General features: G+C 42.2%; 1 protein-coding gene across 6 annotated transcripts in view; it reads left to right on the top strand.

The window, feature by feature from the left end:
* Nucleotides 1-21661, top strand: part of LOC124721389 (F-box/LRR-repeat protein 20) — a 288331-nt gene that overhangs the window by 109683 nt on the left and 156987 nt on the right. The window contains exons 2-3 of one of the 6 annotated variants that reach the window (XM_047246325.1): nucleotides 3416-3514; nucleotides 3598-3702. The exons of the other annotated variants lie outside the window; for them this stretch is intronic. Of the exons in view, the coding sequence (XP_047102281.1) occupies nucleotides 3416-3514; nucleotides 3598-3702 (204 nt within the window). The remainder of the gene's footprint in view (nucleotides 1-3415; nucleotides 3515-3597; nucleotides 3703-21661) is intronic. 6 annotated transcript variants of the gene reach the window in all.

Raw genomic sequence — 21661 nt, 5'->3', positions numbered from 1 at the left:
ACGGATCAACCTTTTTAAAACACAGCTCATCGAAATCAGTGGGTCGCCGGGTCTAGCCTCTCCTTGTGAGACGTAAACGAAGCGTGGCTGTTATCAGAAATGTGTCAAGGGAGCGGAAGTGACAACTAGCGGAGATATGGGAGGCGGCAGCAAGGAACCCTGGGCGTATAGTAAGACTGCCACATTAACTCAGCCCGTCATAACCGTTGCAAACATCACAACCTGCGAACGACATATTTGTTTCAAGCACAGAAGCCCGTCATTCCTTAAGTCAATCGACATCGAGTGTGGTGGAAATCCCGTATCTGCAGCTGACGCTTAAATCCATCTGGTACTACATACCGCGATTCCGAGGAAATGACTTTCATAAATTTTGAGATGAACTCCACTGGCATATTTACAGGCTTTAAAAGATCTATTGCCGTTCTCAAGTGTGTTTCTCAGGAATGGTTATAGCAGGGGTGTACAGACTAGCTATTGCCGCGAACCGTAAACCTCTCACTGAGTCACTCAGACTACGAAAGGGCCACAAGTAAGAAAAAAAACTGTTCACATAATTTGTTTCACATACATTCTCTTTATGTAACAAATATAGCTACAACAATGTATCTTCAAAAGAACTAAGTCCTACAAGAGTCCGTTCTGTCTTTTCGCGCAGGGAGTGTAAGGTAAGTAAATAATTTTTTAAAAAAGCTGAAGAAGGATCGGTGAGGGTTGGGCTGCCACAGTTCCCCTGAGAACATTACCCCCAAACGGGTCTAAACGTAACCAATACCTCCAACAAAGTTTAGCATCAAATTAAACGTTCGACTGAAATAAAAAAAACACTACCATTTTAATATGACGTCGTAAAAAATATTTAGTTAACCTTCAAGCAACCAAAAATTAACTGTATTGTACGTGTTTTTATCAGACCAGGAAATAATGAATAGATGAGACGGTTGGCTCTGCTGTTTCTACTACTTATTTTCATATTCGATTCGTTCCCTGCCAATGCGTATCAGTCACAAATTCAATTTCACATATGTAAATTGTGGCAAATGGAAATTGACTCTTTAAGGCTTTGTCCGATAATAATGGATATACGCCGCCAGGTGTTAGATTGTTCCAAGTTCTGTTTCTCCGCAGAGTTAGCGAAATTTGAAAGAAAGTGCAATTTCCCTAGCTACAATATTACATTTACTGAAAACGGTCTTAGAACTCCATTTATTTCTCGATTTTTCGAATGAAGAAAGTAGTAGGTATACTCCATGCGACGACAGAAGATCCTAGACAGCTAGCGGAGTTATTGCCAGATTTCAACTGCCAAGTGCAAATGGCTGCCTCAACACTAAGACACAGCTGCCTGGCATTGCGGTGATACTGAGATGATGTCACAAAAATGTAAACAAAATCACGTCGTGTGATTGGCAGTGGTAGACGTGCAAAGCTGCTACGCAGAATCCACTTTAACTGCCAGTAGCCGGCCGGAGTGGCCGAACGGTTCTAGGCGCTACAGTCTGAAACCGTGCGACCGCTACGATCGCAGGTTCGAATCCTGCCTCGGGCATTGATGTGTGTGATGTCCTTAGGTTAGTTAGGATTAAGTAGTTCTAAGTTCTAAGGGACTGATGACCTCAGAAGTCCCATAGTACTCAGAGCCATTTGAACCATTTTGAGCTGCCAGTAATTTTCCTATAGGCTGTTCGTCAAGAGATACCTGACATGCGCAGACTTATTTCATCTGTGAATGCCAATAGTATTCAAGGCACGCACTGAATAATGCTCAGTTCTGTGATCATTGAAACCTCATTAGATTCAGCCTTGCATTTGTAACACCTCAGTTTAGGAAGATACGTGGCAACTTCAGTATCCACTGTTAAAATATTCACCATGATTCTCTGCAATCCGGCGTATAGCGTATTTATTTTTCGAAAGACATCCACAGGGTACGTCAGTTTGGAGACACACACGTTATCAGATCTTTTGGCTCCGCCGACGAGCGAAAAACTGGCTGGTGATACATAGAACTAAAAGCGAGGCGATAACGCGATCGAAATAGTGGACGCGCCAAGCCGAGGAAGTGGCCCGTTACAGTAAGTTGTGGTCTACGCTAAATGCCCGCGTTCTTCAGATAACTTAATTCATGCGTTCCACAGGCTGCGACTTGCCCACTCATCATACCACAGCCAGATTCTCGTTTGAAAGTCCTCGATAATAAATATTAGAACCTAAACAAATAGCGATAATTGACATGAATCTTTGAAGTAAATTTGTGTACTTATTGAACTCGATATAACTGACCCCCTCCTCCTCCCCCTCCTCCTCCTCCTCCTCCTCCTCCTCCTCCTCCTCCTCCTCCAACAGAGTGTAACGACCCATCGGTTTGAAACGACTGCTCTATATTTAGTAGGATGAATCACGACACTTTGACGTTGGAACATCGGAACTCGCAGTTATTTCACTGTCAGTGGGTCGTGTAAGTACAGCGGGTGCCGGCCCTGTCCAGCAAGGAAATGAATCATGCTGAAAACGCGGCTGACTGGGTTCACCCACAAACGCCCCCTGATGTTGTAATTTCACCTCCCCCTTCCTCCCTCGCCCAGTCTCGCGCAAGTAATCCGCTCGTCAGTTCTGTAGTTGACTTCACAAGTGTTCGGTAGTTGTGCTCTGTCGAGGTGGCTTCCCCTTAACGATTGAGTCGTCGCTTGTTTCTGTGTAACCAGTAATGGCAGCGATGCGAAACCGAAGGCTCCCAGAGGAAGACTCCCCTGTATTCGGTGTAAGGTCGCCCCGTCCCCCAAGGAACAAAGTTCGTGGCCCCGAAGTAGCTGTGCGAAACCGAAGGCTCCTAGAGGAAGACTCCCCTGTATTCGGTGTAAGGTCGCCCCGTCCCCCAAGGAACAAAGTTCGTGGCCCCGAAGTAGCTGTGCGAAACCGAAGGCTCCTAGAGGAAGACTCCCCTGTATTCGGTGTAAGGTCGCCCCGTCCCCCAAGGAACAAGGTCCGTGGCCCCGAAGTGTCGATGCGAAACCGAAGGCTTCCAGAGGCAGATTCCCATGTATTCGGTGTAAGGTCGTCCCGTTCCTCGCGGAACAAGGTTCGCGGCTCCGAAGCCAGCAGTAGGAGAATCCATAGCGTCATGGTAAGTTCTGGCGACATGCAGTTTGACCTCTTCAGAAGGAATGTAATAACACGACACCTGAAAGTAGATACTGTGTCAACGAAAAATTTAATTACAAGAACGTATGCTTCCCTCGAACGAATTTGCAGTAGTAAAATGCCTACATCTCTTAACAATTGATAGTTTTGCATGGTATGGTAGTTTCGAAAGCACTGTGGTAGATGTAAGGCCACTTTATACTCCGTGCATTCCCACACCGTTTCGCTTCGTATTTTGTTGTTTATGCAAGACCTTGTTTTTTTTCCTTTTTAGGCGTCGGATCGGAATGTTTCGGGAAACGGGCCCACTATTGCGCTTAGAATCAAAGAAGTGTTTCAGCCACTGAAGGTTTTCCACGCTTTCCGTAGACCGGTAATTCGACATTTTTATTTTTCACTATACTTAGAAAAACAGTCCAGATAGCACAAATCACATTTATTGGTGACTGGTTTCAGTCCAAAGGCGGGCCACCTTCAGATCGTACTCCAAAGTTGATGTGTCAAGACGGATCCACGGAGCAGGAACTGCAGAAGCCTCCAGATGCTGTCAACTGCGTAATGGTAAGAACTAAACCACGATTGTAAGTGACAAATGTTTGTCACATGAGTTTGTTTCGCGATGTTTATATTTGGCCCGACTGTTCCCGCGAGTGTGACTCGTGATGTTCACGTTTGACTCGCATTCCTTATCACGAGACAGACTCCTAAAAGCATTGCGAATGGTTAACTTCTGCGTTGCTAACGTCACTTTCTCTATTTGTAGGCATAGCAGTGTGCCGAAAAACCTGATCGCAGCTTTATATCCAAGGATGTCCTATTGTAACTGATTACCTTTTTTTTGCTGGCGATTCACAGTCATAGAAAACTTTTAAAAAGGTATCGTTGGTGCCTTTGGTTTTTATAGTTAATCCATATGCAGCTAAGTACGTAGTCTGATTTTTACGTGTTCATACGAAACTACTCCGCTTAAAAATGGGCAACGACTGTAACAGCAATTGTGGACTTCGTGCATAAAATAACGTTAAAATTTGGGCAATTATGTCTTTTAAAAGCCTCTAATAATTACTTTGCGCAAAGTGAGCTGGCTACGTATGCTGATCAGCCTATGTTGAAATCGGCTTTCGGTCAGCGTGAGCCAAAATTTTTGGCAGTTTCCGTTAACCAACTACAAGGAGCTGTTAAGGTGTTCTGCGGATCTAGACCACGACAGATTCCGCCCCTTACCTTTGAAGCCGAGAAACGCTTAAAATGAAGCACCGTGAATTTTTAGCTTGTGTATCAGCAAAAGAAATAACTCTTGCAGAGATAGGTATATATAAAGTGTATTCCCTCCCACCGGATGTTCGAGTCCTCCCTCGGGCATGGGTGTGTGTGTGTGTGTTGTTCTTAGCATAAGTTAGTGTAAGCAGTCTGTAAGTGTAGGGACCGATGACCTCAGCAGTTTGGTTCCTTAAAAATGGAAAAAATAAAAAATATAATGTGTTTTAAAATGTACCTTCCGACCGGATCGCAAAATAAATTTATTACTGATAAGCCGAGTTATGTGGCTGAAGGAATCAGTGATGTATTTTATTATTTAACGAACAGAAAAATCTAGATCACGTTTTATTAACTGTTACTTCCAGTTTCGGAATAATTACGCTATCTTCGGATTTAACACTAAAATACGGGGCTGTTGCCACCACCGTGGTCAGCTTATCTACGTAAGCCATCGATTCGGTTGATTACAAGTCTCAGAAAGCGACATTTCATTTTTATTTTTTATTACAATCATGATTATGTCTTCCGGGCCAGTCTGTCGCAGATCCCGTGATACGGTTGTTTGTTTTTTGTTTGCCGTACTAATTTCAAACAACGCATCTCTATCCGTCGCTGCAGCGTTTTAAATGGCGCTTACATTAAAAGTTAGTTTTCTGCCAACTGTCAAAAGTGGCAATACACGACGATTGTAAACTTTGTTTGAAACAAATCGGGAGATTGGGTTTTAAAAATCTATTTAGTATACTCCGTTGTTTATTTTTGTTTTTATCCAGTCATAGTTGTCACCAGTAATAAATACTGTAAACAACTAAACACACCGAACAAAAAATTAGCCACCTCCAAGAGACGATATACTAACATCACGAGGACACCACTAGTCCTGATAATAGGCTTTAGTTCGCCGTGGAAAAACGTCCACAGGTTGCTTCAAGTATGCCGTATCGAACAGAAGCCGCTCGTTAATTCTTATATCTCGTAGAGCTGCCAAATTTCTGGAACACTGATTGCTGAGTTTTGACCGCTATTCCAAATGATCTGATGGTTTTTGTGGGATTAAAACCTGGTAAATTAAAGGGCCAGTTGTGACAATACGAATCCCAGCTTCCACTGTTTCATGCTGTATTCGTGTGGTGTAATCGCCCTTTGTATCTGGCGGATGTGATGTCAGGCTGTGGGTGGAAGCGACTCTGACAGCAAGGAGCAGCCACTCTGTTGTTGGTGTGCATATGAGGACAACCAGTTTGTATTCTGTTAGACCAGCCAGTGTGTTTTGATAAATGTATTCTGTAAAGATCGAACTTTTATTTAGCCTCTCATGACAAATATGTTAGTTGTTGCATAATATGAGGCCCTAACTTAGGTTTTGCAGTCAAAGTGCGGTAGGGTACATTCTTCAAACCAGGAGCGTTTTATCTACATGTAAATGATTACTCTACAATTCACAATTACGTGTCTGGCAGAGGGTTCATCAAACCAACTTCAAGGTGTTTCTCTATCGTTCCATTCTTGAACAGCGCGTAGGAAAAACGAATACATAAATCTTTCTGTGCGGTCTCTGGTTTCTCTTATTTTATTATTCCTCCCTAATTACTCCTATTATTCTTATTATTCCTCCCTACGTAGGTGGATGCCAACAAAATACTTCCATACTCAGAGGAGAAAGTTGGTATCTGAAATTTCACGAGAATACCCTGTCGCAACGAAAAACCGCTTTGTTTTAATGATTGCCACCCTAATTCACGCATCATATACGTGGTGCGCGCGCTCCCGTGTTTCGCGATAGTACAAAACGAACTGTGCTTTGAATTTTTTCGATGTCCTCGGTCGATTCTGTATGATGCGAATTCCCCACCGTACAGCAATACTCCAGAAGAGGATTTACAAGCGTAGTGTAGCCAGTCTCTTTACTGTTGCGTTTTCTTATTGTCCTGCCAATAAATCGTAGTCTTTGGTTTGCTTTACCCACAACATTATCTGTGTGATCGTTCCAGCTCAAGTTATACGCAATTGTAATCTCTAAGTATTTATTTTAATATTCAGCCTGTAGATTTGTGTTATTTATTGTGTAACCGAAATTTGTCGGATTCGTTTTGATATTGATGTGGATGACTTCACACATTTCACGATTTAAAGTCAGTTGCCACTTTTCACCTCATACAGATATCTTGTGGAAATCAGTTTACAATTTGTTTTGATCATCTGCCGAGTTTATTAGACTATAAATGACAGCATCGTCTACAAACAGGCTAAGAGTGCTGCTCACATTGTCTTCTAAATCGTTTATGTAGGTCAGGAACAGCAGAGAGCCTATTACACTTCCTTGGGGAACGCCAGATAGTACTTCGGTTTTGCTCGATGACATTCCGTCACTTACTACGAACTGTGACCTTCTGACAGGTAATCACGAATCCAGTCGCACAACTGAGACGACAGTCAACATGCACGAAATTTCATTAGAAGTCGCTTGTGTGGCACGGTGTCAAGAGTCTTCTGGAACTCTAAAAATATGGAATCAATTTGACAGCTGTGCAAGATGAAAAACAGTTACGGGAAAAATGCAAAAGAAGAAATCGTAGAAACACTGACAGATCGACCGTTTTCTGTTTCAACAGACAGTAGTAACAAAGGCGAGTCTAATTTATATCCCATAGTTGTTAGACTTTAAAATAAGATGACCTAGAAATTGAAATCACCTTATTATCTTTCGCTAACTTTAAAGGAGATTCCACTGCCATCAACAGAGGAACACTGCTTCTTAACACACTGGAGGAGTGTAATATTCCGCTCAGTAATTGTTTACCTCTTAATTGTGGTAATGCATGTCCAATGGTTGCCGGTGTGTTGGTAAGCATACCAACCCAAAACCAACTACCTCGCGTTTTTATAGCCGTGATATAGCTTCATAGGGAAAGACTCATATCAGTTGTCTAGGAATTATACTGAAAATGGGCCCCGGATTTTGATCGTATCTCCCGATTTTAAAAACTGAATTTCCCGAATTTTGGTTTTTGAAAGTTGGCAAGTTTGCGCAGTGTTACATGGCTGCGAATAGTACACATTCATCACCCCCCCCCCCCCCAACCCGTCGTGATCCATTATCAGGATTTTGTGCGTTTTGCCGATGTGGCATTTGTATATCACATGATGGAGAAAACGATGTTACAAATATGTGGAAACGAAGCAGCAGCAAGAAAATGTTAAGTGTGTGAATAACGATAAAAACTGGAATTCGATGTAAAAAGTGAAACTTTTCTCTTTACAGAGGGTGGCTGGTATTTATTTCCGGCGAGCTTATATATACGATTAGAAATATGCCTCGGGTCTAAGACCATTTTCAAGGAATGTAGGTACTGAAGTCAGATCCAACGTGCAGCTTGTTGTATTCCGCGAAGAAAAAACTGAAATTTGATTTAAAGGAAACAACTGGAAACTGGGGTCAGAGGCGAGTATTCGGTACAGTCCTTAAAACTTGTTCCATTCGTAACAACGTGTAGGTGTGAAAGGAGGTTCTAAACTATGATAGAAATGAAAAGAAACTCAAGGAACCGAATAAACTTGGAACAATAGTAACCACGGCACAGGACGATACTGAACAGAATGTATCAAAAATAGATTGAAATAATCTGGTACTGCGTGACTTATTTCCTTGTTTCATAAAAATCTAGAAAAGACGATTTTTTTTGTTTGGTGTTAACTAAATTGTGTGCCTTCCATCTCTTTACAAATAGTAATATCAGTTTTGCTAATCTAAAATTTAGTTAGATGCTAAACTTGACTGGAGTATTCGCTGATGTCTTACCTTGTCAAAGGCAATAGTCTTATAAAGGCTGGAAACCAATGGAATAGGCTAAAGCGTGCATAACCGGAAAATGTGTAAGATATTTCCATCGTGTTCGTGACGGTTGATTTTATTCGTCGCCAAAATGGGCGAGTCAATAGCAATAAATTTACTGCCCAAAGAAATGGTAATTCGCGATAACCCCTCCGTTATCCGTCATTTATGTGGTAGTAGGCAATCACAGACTTGGTCGTCGCTATTCAGACTGCTGGCTACGTAAGTTTTAACTGGCAAACTCCCCAGTGGCCTTTCCATGTAGAGCGACGCGCGTGCAGAGAACAGATTGCTTGCGCTTTGCATCGACCCATTCGAGGTCAGCCGCCCTAGGTCGTCGCCGATCGTGCTGCAGGCACGGTAGGAAATGCCACGTGTCTGCTTCGTGTTTAATTGTGTGTCTGTTCCCAGAGGAGAAGGCCAAGCTCACCGTTCGTCTGTTCTAATGTAATGATGGATGATCGTAGTTGGAGTCGACAGTCTAATTTTCACATCATGTCGAGTTGAGCCCTGTACATTACTGAACAATCATTCATCGGCCCGAGTCAGAGTCCAACGTCAACAGCTACTTGTAAAGCAACATGTTACATTAATATTTCTGCGTTGGTGAGAAACTTGCCAGGAAAAATTGTCAACTTCCAGAATCAATGTCTTCAAATATTAGGTTGGTGCATTAAGTTCGTAGCGCTTTTCTTTTTCATGTTGGTATTCCGGTTGCAATGGCTTTATTTATCGATTGTCATTTTTTATTTGTAGTGCACTGTTGCTTATGAGTTTGCATTTTGTCACTTGGAGATAGTGAAGCTGTGAACAAAAGAAAATAGAGTGCCAAGTAGAGGAACCGGAAATTTTCCGACGTATTCTTCTGTTTGAGTTCAATAGAGGGGTTGCAGCAGCGGCGGCAGCCAGAAACATTTGCGCCGTGTATGGGGATAATGCCATTGGGCAGAGCATGGCAAGCAAATGGTTTTCTCGATTTAAGGAAGATCATTTTGTCATTAGTGACTTCACGTTCACAAAGAACTTCGGGGTTCAATGAAGATCGTTCAAACGCATTAATCCACGATACTGCATGGCGGTGCACTCGATAACTGTCAAATGTGATGAAATGTGATCAGTCCACCATCGTGCGACATTTGCATACGATGGGAAATGTTTGGAAACGGTTGTATGGGTACCTCAACCTCGAAGCCAAAATCAAGAAAATCAGCGGGTGGCCATGATGTGCATTTCTGCTTGCTCGTCATTAATTGGCTCGTGAACAACACCGAGCATTCGTATCCTGTGTTGTTACTGGTGACGAGAGAAATGCTGTCTTTATTCTAACACAAGGAAAAGTAAGGAATATTGAAATGTGTGTGGATTCCTAAGGGACCAAACTGCTAAGGTCATCGGTCTCTAGTCTTACACACTACTTAAACTAACTTATGCTAAGAACAACACACATACCCATGCCAAAGGAAGGACTCGAACCTCCGGCGGGAGGAGCCGCCCAGTCCGTGACATGGCGCCTCAAACCGCGCGGCCACTCCGCGCGGCAAGAAAGGAAACGTTGAGCCCAAACAAAGCAGCAACGCGCAGTACAAAGACCTGCGCACATCCAAAAAAGATGATGATACGCATGATTTCCGGCATATGATGAAACATCCAGATCTCATCGACGATGAAAACTTTACGCAAAAACTTCGTCGTCTCTTGGTTATATTGCTCCACAGTTCCGAATTTGAAAGCTGCGTCTGTCTGTAGTCCACCTTCAATAATAGAGGCAACCATTGAACCACAAATTCGTTCTTTACCAACTTACCGTGTAAAATATTGATTTCCATTCCCACCAACACACCTATTTCGGCTACTGCGCGCACTTTCATTAGACGATCAGCGAGAATCATCTCGTAGACTTTTTCGGTTACTTCGGTAAACCACATCGAAGGGCGATCAGAAACGGATGTTCATTTAAGCCCGTTGAAGGTTAAATCAATATCTAGCTAGTGTCTTTAATGACGAACGATCACCATTAACAGTATTTAATTTCATTTTTGTCTCTACACAGGTTTTCTGGGCTGTAAACATATGGCAAATAACTGAACGATACTGCACTTCATCTCTATGGAAACAACATGGCCTAACAAACTGAAATAGCTGCCACAGCCAGACTAACGAATGAATTTGTGTCCTTACTGTTTTAGCGTCGTCCTACAGGTGATGGCACATGATGGGAAAACCTAGAAGGCCTACATAAGCTATCGCTACCTGTTAGCACCAACTTGGTTTAGCAACATCTGTCTTACTGAGTCACCCTCGTGTATGGGCAGTGATTTCTCCCTTGCTTCATTTGCGGAAATGGTGGGAGGCTACATAAATACTGAAATCAGCTACCTTCCTACGCGCAATCACGAACAGTAGTTGCAAATGACGGGCGTGGAGCTAGATTTAGATCACGTTCCCTGCAACGACCACCTGTCGAAAAGTAATGTGGAACTCCATGTGAAACATAGAGGCATTTCGGAAAAATGTGGAATGATGAAGTCTACATAGAATTTCGTAGACGACGACGACGACGACGACGACGACGACGACGACGACGACCACCACCACCACCACCACCACCACCACCACCACCATAGAGAAACACTGTTTTCTAGTGCAGTTAATGCTTCGCTTTAACTGAGATCTTGTATCTTCCCGGATTATCTCAGCATTCGTCACTTACTACGTAGCTTTGTATGAAGTATCCTGGCAGAAGTGGACAGTATTCAGGGACATGACAGGAACGAGCCTTCGAAGCAAAATGGTCTCTCAAAGATGGACTATAGAAGGCATACCTTAAGAGCTATGAGCACCTGTGCGTTAGAAGAGATGTATTCCACCGTTGCGAAGATGAACAAATGCTCATAGCTTTAGATCTCATTTTTACTGGACACTGTTTTCTTTTGTTTTCCATACTACCACCATATGGAAAGCAAAGTGCTTGCAGTAGGAGACATTTGTTTCACAATATCGTTAAGGTAGACGTGCTCAGAGCTCTTCAGGTATGCATTTTAGAGCCCACGTTTACTAGACTTCATTTGGTTCGAATGATTGCTCCTGCCACATTCTTGAATACTGAACATTCCTCGTAGGACACCCTGTGTAGTTCTCCCTTCGACAAGGTAACCTGTTGCGCACACTAAATGCTGTATCTTTTTAAATAGAGAAATATGCATACTTTTCTAGTCGGTATGTTAATAGAAAATGAAATATGACAGACGTTGAGGACTGTAGTGACGTATATAAAAAAGAGGTAGCTCATAAATTATAAGCTAACGGATAAACGATATTCTTACATTGACAAAGAAGAAATTTCCATTGAAGACAGTACAGCTGGTACGCTTTTGTGATCTCTTCACTTACTTGACGTATTACGTGTGTTGGAAGGGGCAAAAACTGGATAACGCACTCAGTTATGAGTCGTTAATCGTTGTAATACTCATTGACAGGCATAATGTGAACTCTGTCACCTAATATGTAACGCTAGTTGTAAGTAACGACCTGACATTTGTGTATCGGCTAATCGTCGGAAAAGCATTTCAAAACAATGGGAACACTGTGTGTGCAGCTGTGGTCCATCCGTGCCTGAGCGATACTCTTATCTCAAACGATAAAAAGCGGCTTGTAGAGGATACTGTTGGTAATAAATGTATGCAGCGATACAGTGAGTTAGGGGAAATAAGAAAGACGTGTGTAGAAGCAGAAACAACAAATGAATTGCTAATCGTGTTCTGACAGACATTTTCGACTCCTGAAATAAGATGTTTAGCTTTCTTGTCGTATCTCTGTCACAGCAAAGAGGCAGTGAAGAGTATAGGGAAAATGCTTTTTCGTTCCCTGTGATGCAACTGAACACGATACGATTGAGACAACGGGCCATATATCATTTAAGCCAGTCGTCTTCCTCGTTTCTTGTTCTGTAGCTGAAACAACGTTGAAAGCAGCGAAAAGATTTTCGGCACTTTGTATGTGATACTGATCGAAAACTGTATATGGTGATTTCCATTTAGCCTTAGTTGTTAAATATTATTTCAGGGAAAGACGTGAATAATGCTGACCACGTTGATGCCACTTCTCTTGACTTCCGGAAAGCGTCCAGTAAAGTTCCACACTACGTCTTAGAAAGCAAAATACTTTTCTTTATGGAATATGGGGCCTAGTGCAAGATTAGCGTGACGATTGTTTAGGAAACAGAAGTCAGTGCGTCGACCTCAGCTGGGATACATCGTCAGAAGAGAGTTATATCGGGCGTGTCTCACGAGTGTATGTGATAGGACGGTTATTATTCACGAGGTACACAAATGACGCGGTAGATAACGTTAGTAGCTATCTCATGCTGTTCTCAGACGACAGTGTGGTTTACGGGGAAGTTGCATCATTAGAAAATTGACGTGAAATGTAGACCTGCAGACGACTGATGTTCGGTTCAGAGCCTGGTATCGGACCGTTAACGTAAGCGAATTCAGTTTAGTATTCTAAATAACGAAGAGACCGGGTATTGTTTAGTTTCACCATCGCTTGACCTTGGAATAAGTCACAACAGTAAATATGTATGAAAAGGGTCCCGAACGTGTGTATAGCCAATGTAAGCTATTTGTTAGACACAGTTAATAATATGAGTGGTGTTCAAAAGAAAAGGTACGAAACAACACTGTGGTTATAACTGAAATCTTTATTCGGAAGTAATCAGCAGAAGCCCGAGCACAACTATCTCACTGTTTTTTGAGCCGACAGATTCCCTGTTCCCAGGATTCCTGTGGATGTGACGGGAGCCAGTCGTCCATTTTGCCCTTCAGTTGGTCGTCTGTGTTTAAGCGTTTCCCTTTGAGATGTTTTTTTAGCGGACCAAACACATGGAAGTAACAGGACGACATGTCCGGGCCGTAGGGCAGATCCTCAAATTGCTCCCACTTGAACTTGGTCATTACGCTTTATGTGACCTCGGAGACGTGTGGACACACGTTATCGTGGAGCAGTATCACTCCCAGGCCGTTTATTCTTAGTCTACAGAGTTTTCACAGTGCACGTCACTGTTAATGGTTTTTCCGTGCTCCAGAAATTCAGTGAGCATCAGACCTCGGCCGTCGAAAAAGACGGCGATCATCACCTTGCCCGCTGAATTTCTTAGGGACGCGCCGGACACTAGTTTCGCATGTCTAGATGTCACACTACTTTATCCCAAAGTCGCGCATGAAAATTTCAATTGGTTTGGTTGTTGCGATGTCTCGTATCTTTTCATTTCAGCATTTATTACACATATCGTGCACAAAAAAGTTCAATTTTAACTCTGCAGCGGAGTGTGTGCCGTTCTGAAACTTCCTGGTGGACTAAAACTGTGCGCCAGACAGGGACTCGAACCTGCGACGTCTGCCTTCACGAGCAAGTGCTTTACCGGCTATTTTTTAATTAAAATATTTTATTGTACTGATAAAATACTACGAATTACAATGTTTTACAACTGCTCATGCATAGCTAAACAATCATCAATATAGCCATCAAATTATTTACGTTTTGGAGGGAATCCAAGGAATCCGAGCACTACTTCTAAACCTGCCTTCACAGGTTCACACTGCCGGTAGCTCTTCTATTACCTTCGATGCAGGAGAACTACTGTGATTGTGGGATGGCAGCAGAAAGGGGTACTGGCGGAAGTGAAGCAGTGAGGGCAGCTGACAAGTCGTGCCTGGATAGCTCAGTCGGTAGAGTACTTGCCCATGAGAGGCAAAGGTACCATATTCGAGTCACGGTTTTAATCTAGTAGTGTGTCACAAAAAATTAATTAAAAAACTGCAATTTTAGCAATCAGACGTACCTGTTCCCATACGTACGTGAAAAATATACTACTATATAAAGACAATGCGTTGTTTAACGTTGTTACGAAAAATTTCGTGTAGTTCTTGACCGATTTTCTTAAAATATTCACACGATACTCTGATAAACATCTGGAGGGACAATAGTTACATAACTTTACAATATATATTGCAAATAAGTATATACATACTATATAAAGGAGAAATTTTTTTAGCAAAAATCTCGAATCCTTCTTGACCCATTTACATCAAATTTTTAAACGATACTGTAATAAAAACTCCGACACACACACACACACACACACACACACACACACACACACACACACACACACACACGTTGTTAGCAGAAATCTCGAAAAGTCGGTGACAGACTGACTTCAGATTTTTACTGGATATAAGTTATATGTATATTAATTTAAGCAAGAAGTTGCAGGTTTTCTGTTAAACCAGCTGCAAGATAGATAGTGCTGTGCGTTTTCGTTTTCTTTCTCACAGTCTGTTTAACTACGATAGCATGTCATTTAAACCATTAGACAAATTGTTTCTCTCATATATATTCTTATTTCTTTCCCCTTATACATAATTTTAAACAAAACTGTATGCACAACAGTGTGATATTTTGTTTTATTCCTCGCTGTCGATTTTAACAGAATTGAGGAAAGCTGTTTTTATGACTTACCGGCTTAGGATCAGAATCCGATGCTTTGTAAAATATTGTCATTGAAACTATTATCCTCTCCAGATCCAGTAGCAGGGGAGATCTCTCTTACTCCATACTTCAATCATCCCAACCGATTTACCCATTCGTTTTCAGCGACTTCAGTTCCCAATTAAGGTTTCGTTTACAGTAACAATAAACAAGGTTCAGAGTGAGAAAGAGGGAGGAGAGGAACTGGACAGACGGGGAGGGGGAGAATCAGGTCGTGTAACCAGTCCCATACATATTTTTCAATTGCGAAGCATTGTCTGGTTCCTAGTAAGTAATAAGTTAGTAATACATTCTCTAAAGGATAAATATTGTCAGATTCGAAAGAAGCGGTAAGTGGCAGAGCAGAAACCAAACATAAACCAGGCATCGAACCCAAGACTCTTTGGTTTGTAATCTGGTACTTACACAATGAGCCACAGTGGTTTACTCGTCGCAAAAATCGTAGTTTGGTTCTACATGTGAGCGTAACTTTTCTCTTTCTTCATTGGCTAGCTTTATATAGATTTGGCTTTCCTGAATGATTTATGCAAATACTGGCTCGAATTGTTATTAGAACATCGTGTTCTGTGTGCCTTTAATATGTAACAAAATGTATAGAAAGCATTGGACTGAAACTTTAGTTATTTTGTGAATGTTGCAGTATATATTACATCATAAAGTATCTTTTAATACAGTCGCAGCCCTCAAATAATATAGATAAATTTAAGAAACTTCATTGTTTGAAGGCTGACTGTGTGCATGATGTTCGGAGCCAATGTCACAACATATTCTATATAATATATAATATTTTGCGTATAGGAAACGGGGATCGACCGAGGTTTCAATTTGAATTTCGCTGAAACCGCTTCACTTAAATTGTTCAGTATCACAGGAGTGACACTAACAACTCAAAACATTTCATGGAACGTATAGAGGCGTGCCTGTGGAGAGGACACGGAGAGTAGATAAGTTCTCGTTGGGAAAAGATGGAGTCTTAAGCTTCCTACCTTAACGATACAATCGTGAATCTTTCACGGAATTAATTACAGATGAAACTAATTTTGATTCATAGACTTTCGATACAATATGTTGCCACCTAACAGAGCTTTTTCAGACTGTAGCGATACACTGATACTGCAGGAAGTGATTCACGTTCTGTTGAGTTGGCTGTCCGCAGTGCATCGCCGTGGCGCAAGACCAGTTTGCTGCCTCCGCCAGGGTAATGTCTTCGTACACCGCCCGTCCAAAGATTTCCGAGATTGATTTTATTCCTGTTGCATAAGCGACATCAGAGCAGTAACTACGGTGTCAGCTTGAACTAACAACTATAAACAGCAGATGGGCATTCGACCAGTCATTTGTAAGCAGTGGACGTGCGGTCGTTGTGTAGCAACGTTGTTGTGTCACAGATAGCTATGGAGAAACGTCTCAAAATGAAATGTTAAAGACATTCTCCCGAATGCTTTGAAGAAGATGAAATTATCTACAAAGTTTTTCCAGAACTCCTTCGCGCCCGAACAAAGATAGCAACGCTAGACGCCTTCCGCGACTTCATTGAAATGCAAAACGCAGACAGTTCTTTTCTGGAAAAACTCATCACAGTTCACAGGACGTGGTGTTATTAGTACGAACCTACCACAAAACGACAAAGAGCAGAAATTCACATAAAGGGCATTATTGGGATTCAAGCCAATGTGGCGCGCGAGTTGAACAACATTCCAAAGAAAGACTTCTAACAGTTTAACCTGCTTGTCCTGACCATTGTACTCAAGCCAGGAGACTATGCAGAACATTTGAAGCATTATAACCACCATCTTAACGTTTCTCTATTTTTTTTTAAATTAATCCAGCCTCGAAGCTATTTGAACTGACTGGGGTATTTGAGTGTCTCGGGAGACATTCACTGATGATGCCTGTTTCTTGGAAGTGAGCCTCAGGCAGTGCTTTCTACATTCCTTTCGGAATATATTCACAAAAACTTCAATATTATTCACATACAAATCCGGACTGCGTAACGATTGGAAGCGGTATCATCAGATTAGTAGACTATCAGTGATCCAACAAATGACAACACAAAACAGAAGTACAATGAAACAAATAACTCAGCAAGTTGGTGGAAGGTTCATAGTTATATCTTTTTTCAGAAATCGACGAAGTGGAACGGCCTTACTTTAAGTTCAAGTATTTTCTTATTGTGGTACAAAATGTACATTCGTGGCATCCAGTCTGTGTGCGCTCCTTTACACAACGTGATAGCTCACTGACGAGGTCTGTTCAAAAAATTCTGGAACATTCGTAATTTCGCGTCAATGTTGTGTTGGAGTGAAATGCTGTTGCACCCCTGTCTGCGAATTTCGAGACGGCAGAGTTAGAGTAGTAACGCGCCTGCATTAAATTTTGCATTAAACTCTAGTAAACTTTTACAGATACACAGCAAATGATGCAGAAAGCCTTTGGTACGAGTGCTTAAGCCGTACTCGGTGTTATGAATGGCTCACACCGTTTAAAAATGGCCAGACAGAACTTAAAGATGACCCTCGTTCAGGACGCCTTTTTTTTTACATTTTGTTCAGTGTAGTTCGTTGCGTTTGGTCTGTGCAGACGTCACAAGGCGTCCGTTCAAGTTGATCGTTGATTCCTTTACTCAGTTTTTTTTTATTACAGAGGACAATCGACCCTCTGACCGAACACGCTGAGCTACCGTGCCGGCTGTCCTTCGACGTCTACCGACTACGCTTATCTCAGGAATGTCAACGAAATTGTGCGTGAGAGTAGAAGATTGACTGCCCGAGAGATTGCAGAAGAATGTAACATTTCAGTTGGGTCTTGTCATGAAATCCTGACACAGCGTCTTGGAATGCATCGTGTTGCCGCCAAGTTCGGCCCACGGCTCATGAGTCAAGACCAGAAAGACCTCCGCCTCGCAATCTGTGAAGAGATTTTGGATCGCGCAAATGAAAACGAGATGTTCCTTAAGAGAATCATAACTGGTGATGAGACGTGGGTCTACGGCTATGATGCTGATACCAAGGTTCAATCTCGTCAAATGTCAAAGCCGTACTGATAGTTTTCTTTAGTTTGATACTGCTGGGACGTGTTGCGACGCCTGTGCGAAAATGTGAAAAGGAAACGGACTAAAATGTGGGCAGAAAACTCGTGGCTCTTGCATCACGATAACGCACCCGCACATTCATCCCTGTTGGTGCGCGACTATTGCACAAAAAACGAAATCACTGTGCCAGCTCCTCCGAATTATTTTTTATTTCCAAAGTTTAGGAACCCGTTGAAAGACGAAGATTTGCAACGATAGACGAGAAAAAAGAAAATTCGCAGACGGCGCTTCGCGCGTTCCAGCAAGTATCGAGACTGTTTCCGGAAGTGGAAACGGCGTTGAGAGCGGTGTATCAATTGCGGAGGAGAGTATTTTGAAGGAGACCATGCACAGTCAGTAAAAGGTCATCGTAGAAAATATTTGTGGACGGGGTTCCGGAATTTTTTTAACAGATCTATTATGTCTCGCAAGCTCCTTCGCCCTCTGCCGAGGTCTCGCTGCTGAACTGGTCTGATTCTTATTGCTCTACGATTACACTCTACTTTTCTCCCCGGTTTTTGTTCCCCATCTACATTATGATATTGTAGCGAGCGAGGATTTGCAGTGGTAGGGACACTGAGTCACAATCTGGACAAAACGGGCATTAGGTCGCCGTTCGGCCGTCCATATTACCTTTTTCCATGTTTTCTCTGAATCAGTTACGGCGATTGCTGATGTGATTCCTCTTAATATGGCGTGGACGATTGTCCATCTCTTCCTTGTTCAGTACAAGCTTATGCTACGTGTCTGTTGACCTCGTCGTCGGCGAGTCGTTAAACCTTAATCCTGTTTATTTTTGACTAGTTTCGTATGCGTTACCCATATCCTGATATGTCTTTTCCAGTTGCATTAAACAATGAACCACGCGAGCCGTACGCGCTGCGAGACTCGTTAGAGTAACCTCTTTAATTCAACACATCAACTTTGCATATGCTTAGCCGAAAGCACGGAAGCCTCTGGGCGGGCCAAGTCATGGACGTGAAGGCAGTCAGGCAATATATTCATTATTCACACGAGAATCTTAATACTGCAGAGAAAATCTGTTGTTTTTTGTGAGTAGTATGTTGAAAGGACAACAGAGCTGTGGCAGGAACCCCCACCCCCAAGCGGGTGATCGTAGGACAATGAAACTTTGTGGAAACATCTGTAAATACATACGAACGAGAAACAAAGAATGAACCGTTGAAAGAAAGAAATTTAGACGTCCGCACGGAAAGGTTCAAATTTGTTGATCTTTGTGGTTACGCAGTTTGGAACGATTGCCCAATAATTTTGTTTGCTCATGAGTGAGGTCTACGGCCAACTGCGTCACAGACCGTTGAAGAATTTTGTGTTGCCGTGGCTGAGAATGTTAGACACTATGTGCAATCTTCAAACAGTGCACGAGTTATGATACAACAGCTGAACACTCCGTCGGCCACAATTCGAAAAGTGCAGTGAAATTGTATTCATACAAACTCCCCATTACTCTCCAACTAGTTGCGTGACTCAGATATTCGAGTAGACTTTGTCCTTACGTTTCTTGCAACCGTTACAGATGACATGTGGCTTTGGAACATTTCGCGGAGTGATGAAGCACACTTCACGCTCACTCGGGCAGTGCACACTCAAAACGGTCGCATGTCGGGATCGTCACCACCAACGTACGATCATGAAGTTCCCCTAGTGAATGCGTCAGATTGTGGTGTGGTTTCGCGGCACAGTTCATGATTGGTCCATTTATCTTTGAGGAACTCGGACGACAGAGTCAAAGGACATGCAGCGTAAATGCCACTCGTCACTGTGACCTGCTTTACCAACTACTCGTGAGAGCACTCTGTTACTCCGTAACATATTTGGAGAAAGCCGAATCATTGGCTGATCGTTCTAAACTGCGTAACCACCAAAATCATCAGATTTGAACCATCTCATGTGGAAATTAAAATGTGTTTGTTTCAATGGTTTATTCGTTATCTCTCTTTCGCATGTCATTACAAATGTTTGCAAAAGTTTAGTTTAACTACGATCACTCGTTTCTCATGGGACCCTCTCTAAAAGCGAAAGTTTAATTATAGCCCCCTGTATAATATCAAGAGCACTTCGTCTTACCTCACCACTGATTTAAACAGCTCAAAAAAAAGTATAATTTGCATATCAGCGAATATATCTGGGGCGTAGACTTGCGGGAACAGAGAATAAAAGAATAAGCCTTATTAAACTGAAAAGAATGTTTTATTATAAAATAAAACAAAAGAATTATCAAAAGACAATTTGTTAAAAATTGTATATTTTAGAAATGGATAAAATTTAATACTGCGTTGATTCACTCTGTGCAATGTGACATGCTTGGATACTCCTCAGCATGCCGCAAGTGGGCTGCTGGTCAAGCCAGTTTCAAACTTTGATGATGCCCCCTGTGGTTACTTCGTGGAGGAGGAGAAGATTTCTGCGACAACGCATTGTTCCAGCTGGTTTCAAGCATGCTGTAACGTTAAAAGCGGTGTGTCTGCTATGTAAGATATTTTGAAATGGCGGGTTTGATTGAGCGCCCCGTGTGTAGGCTACATCATTGTTCTGAGGGATCGTTCCCTTATTGTCTCCTTTATTTTATTAATACTATATATAAATTTTCTGTATTTAATTAATATGCCTCATGAAAGATCGATGCTTTGATAAGAGCTTAAGTCAACAATGCATGACCGAACACAAAGTACAGATCACCCATGTACAAATTTAAGGTCGTGTACTCGCCCCTTGGTGGTCAGGTGACAACAAAGTGATCCCAACATGCGATAAATCTATCATTATTTTATTATTTGTCAGCCCCAGCGATGTTGCAGTGCTTAACCGCGCTGCTGTTCGCAAATAGTGAAGGCTGTTACATTTGTTTGATTTCTGCAACCTGAAGGAAAGTTGTTCACGAAGTGGGTGAGGTATGGTCGTGCATTATCGCCTTAAAATTCGAACTCGTCTCCGAAATATTAACTGTAAGGCTGGTCAATAGGTTGGGAGATTGTTTTCCGATACTGGACACTATTCAAATTCTCTTTGATAGTACGACATCCGTATTCGTACTAGTCCACAACATAACGTACCCACCTGTCTGTAACCCCCCCCCCCCATCCCCCCCTCCCCTGTTGAACCTTTGGCATTGCGTGCCTAAGACGTGCATTGGTACCTGGCCGCCTCCACATTCTTCTTCGTTTGATAAAAATTTATATGAAATATAGTGCCAAAAAAGCGACCAATCGATCCTGTAAATGTCATTTTTCGCAGCCTTCACCATACGCTGAGGCATCGAAGCTGCCTAAGACAAAACCATGTGATAAATAGTTGCAGTTACAATTCTGTAGCGATCTGCAATCCCTCGCACGAAGTAAAAGTCTATTTAGTTATTTATCGCATGCCAAGCATTAAGAGTTTTTTAATTACAAACATTTCAACACAGTTCTACAGTATGAAATAACACAAATGACAGCTGTATGCGGATATCAAGGTCTTTTATGTATTTTATCACACCACTTGTTGCTGTTAGAAAATCCTCGAAAAGACATGCTGATACAATATGAGCAGTTTTCTGTCCTTCCGCACCACAGTCACAAGATAAACATTTGCCCCACTTGTGGACTGTGTTTTCATATCTTCCATAGCCTATTCGGATGCGGTTCAGGATAGTCCAAATTACCCGAGGCTGTTCAATACCAGGGGTGTTCTGCTGGATACAGAGCAGTTTCAGGAATTATGAAGAACAGTTTTGTTGCCAGCAGCGTTTCCATTCGTCAATGCCATTGCATTCGTTTTCAGCAAGAATCCTGGTTGTGATAAGAGGA

The sequence above is a fragment of the Schistocerca piceifrons genome, chromosome X (genome assembly GCF_021461385.2).
Source record: "Schistocerca piceifrons isolate TAMUIC-IGC-003096 chromosome X, iqSchPice1.1, whole genome shotgun sequence".
In the NCBI taxonomy this organism is placed as follows: domain Eukaryota; kingdom Metazoa; phylum Arthropoda; class Insecta; order Orthoptera; family Acrididae; genus Schistocerca; species Schistocerca piceifrons.
Note: the sequence above shows the minus strand (reverse complement) of the source record. Positions and strands in the feature narration are given on the sequence as shown.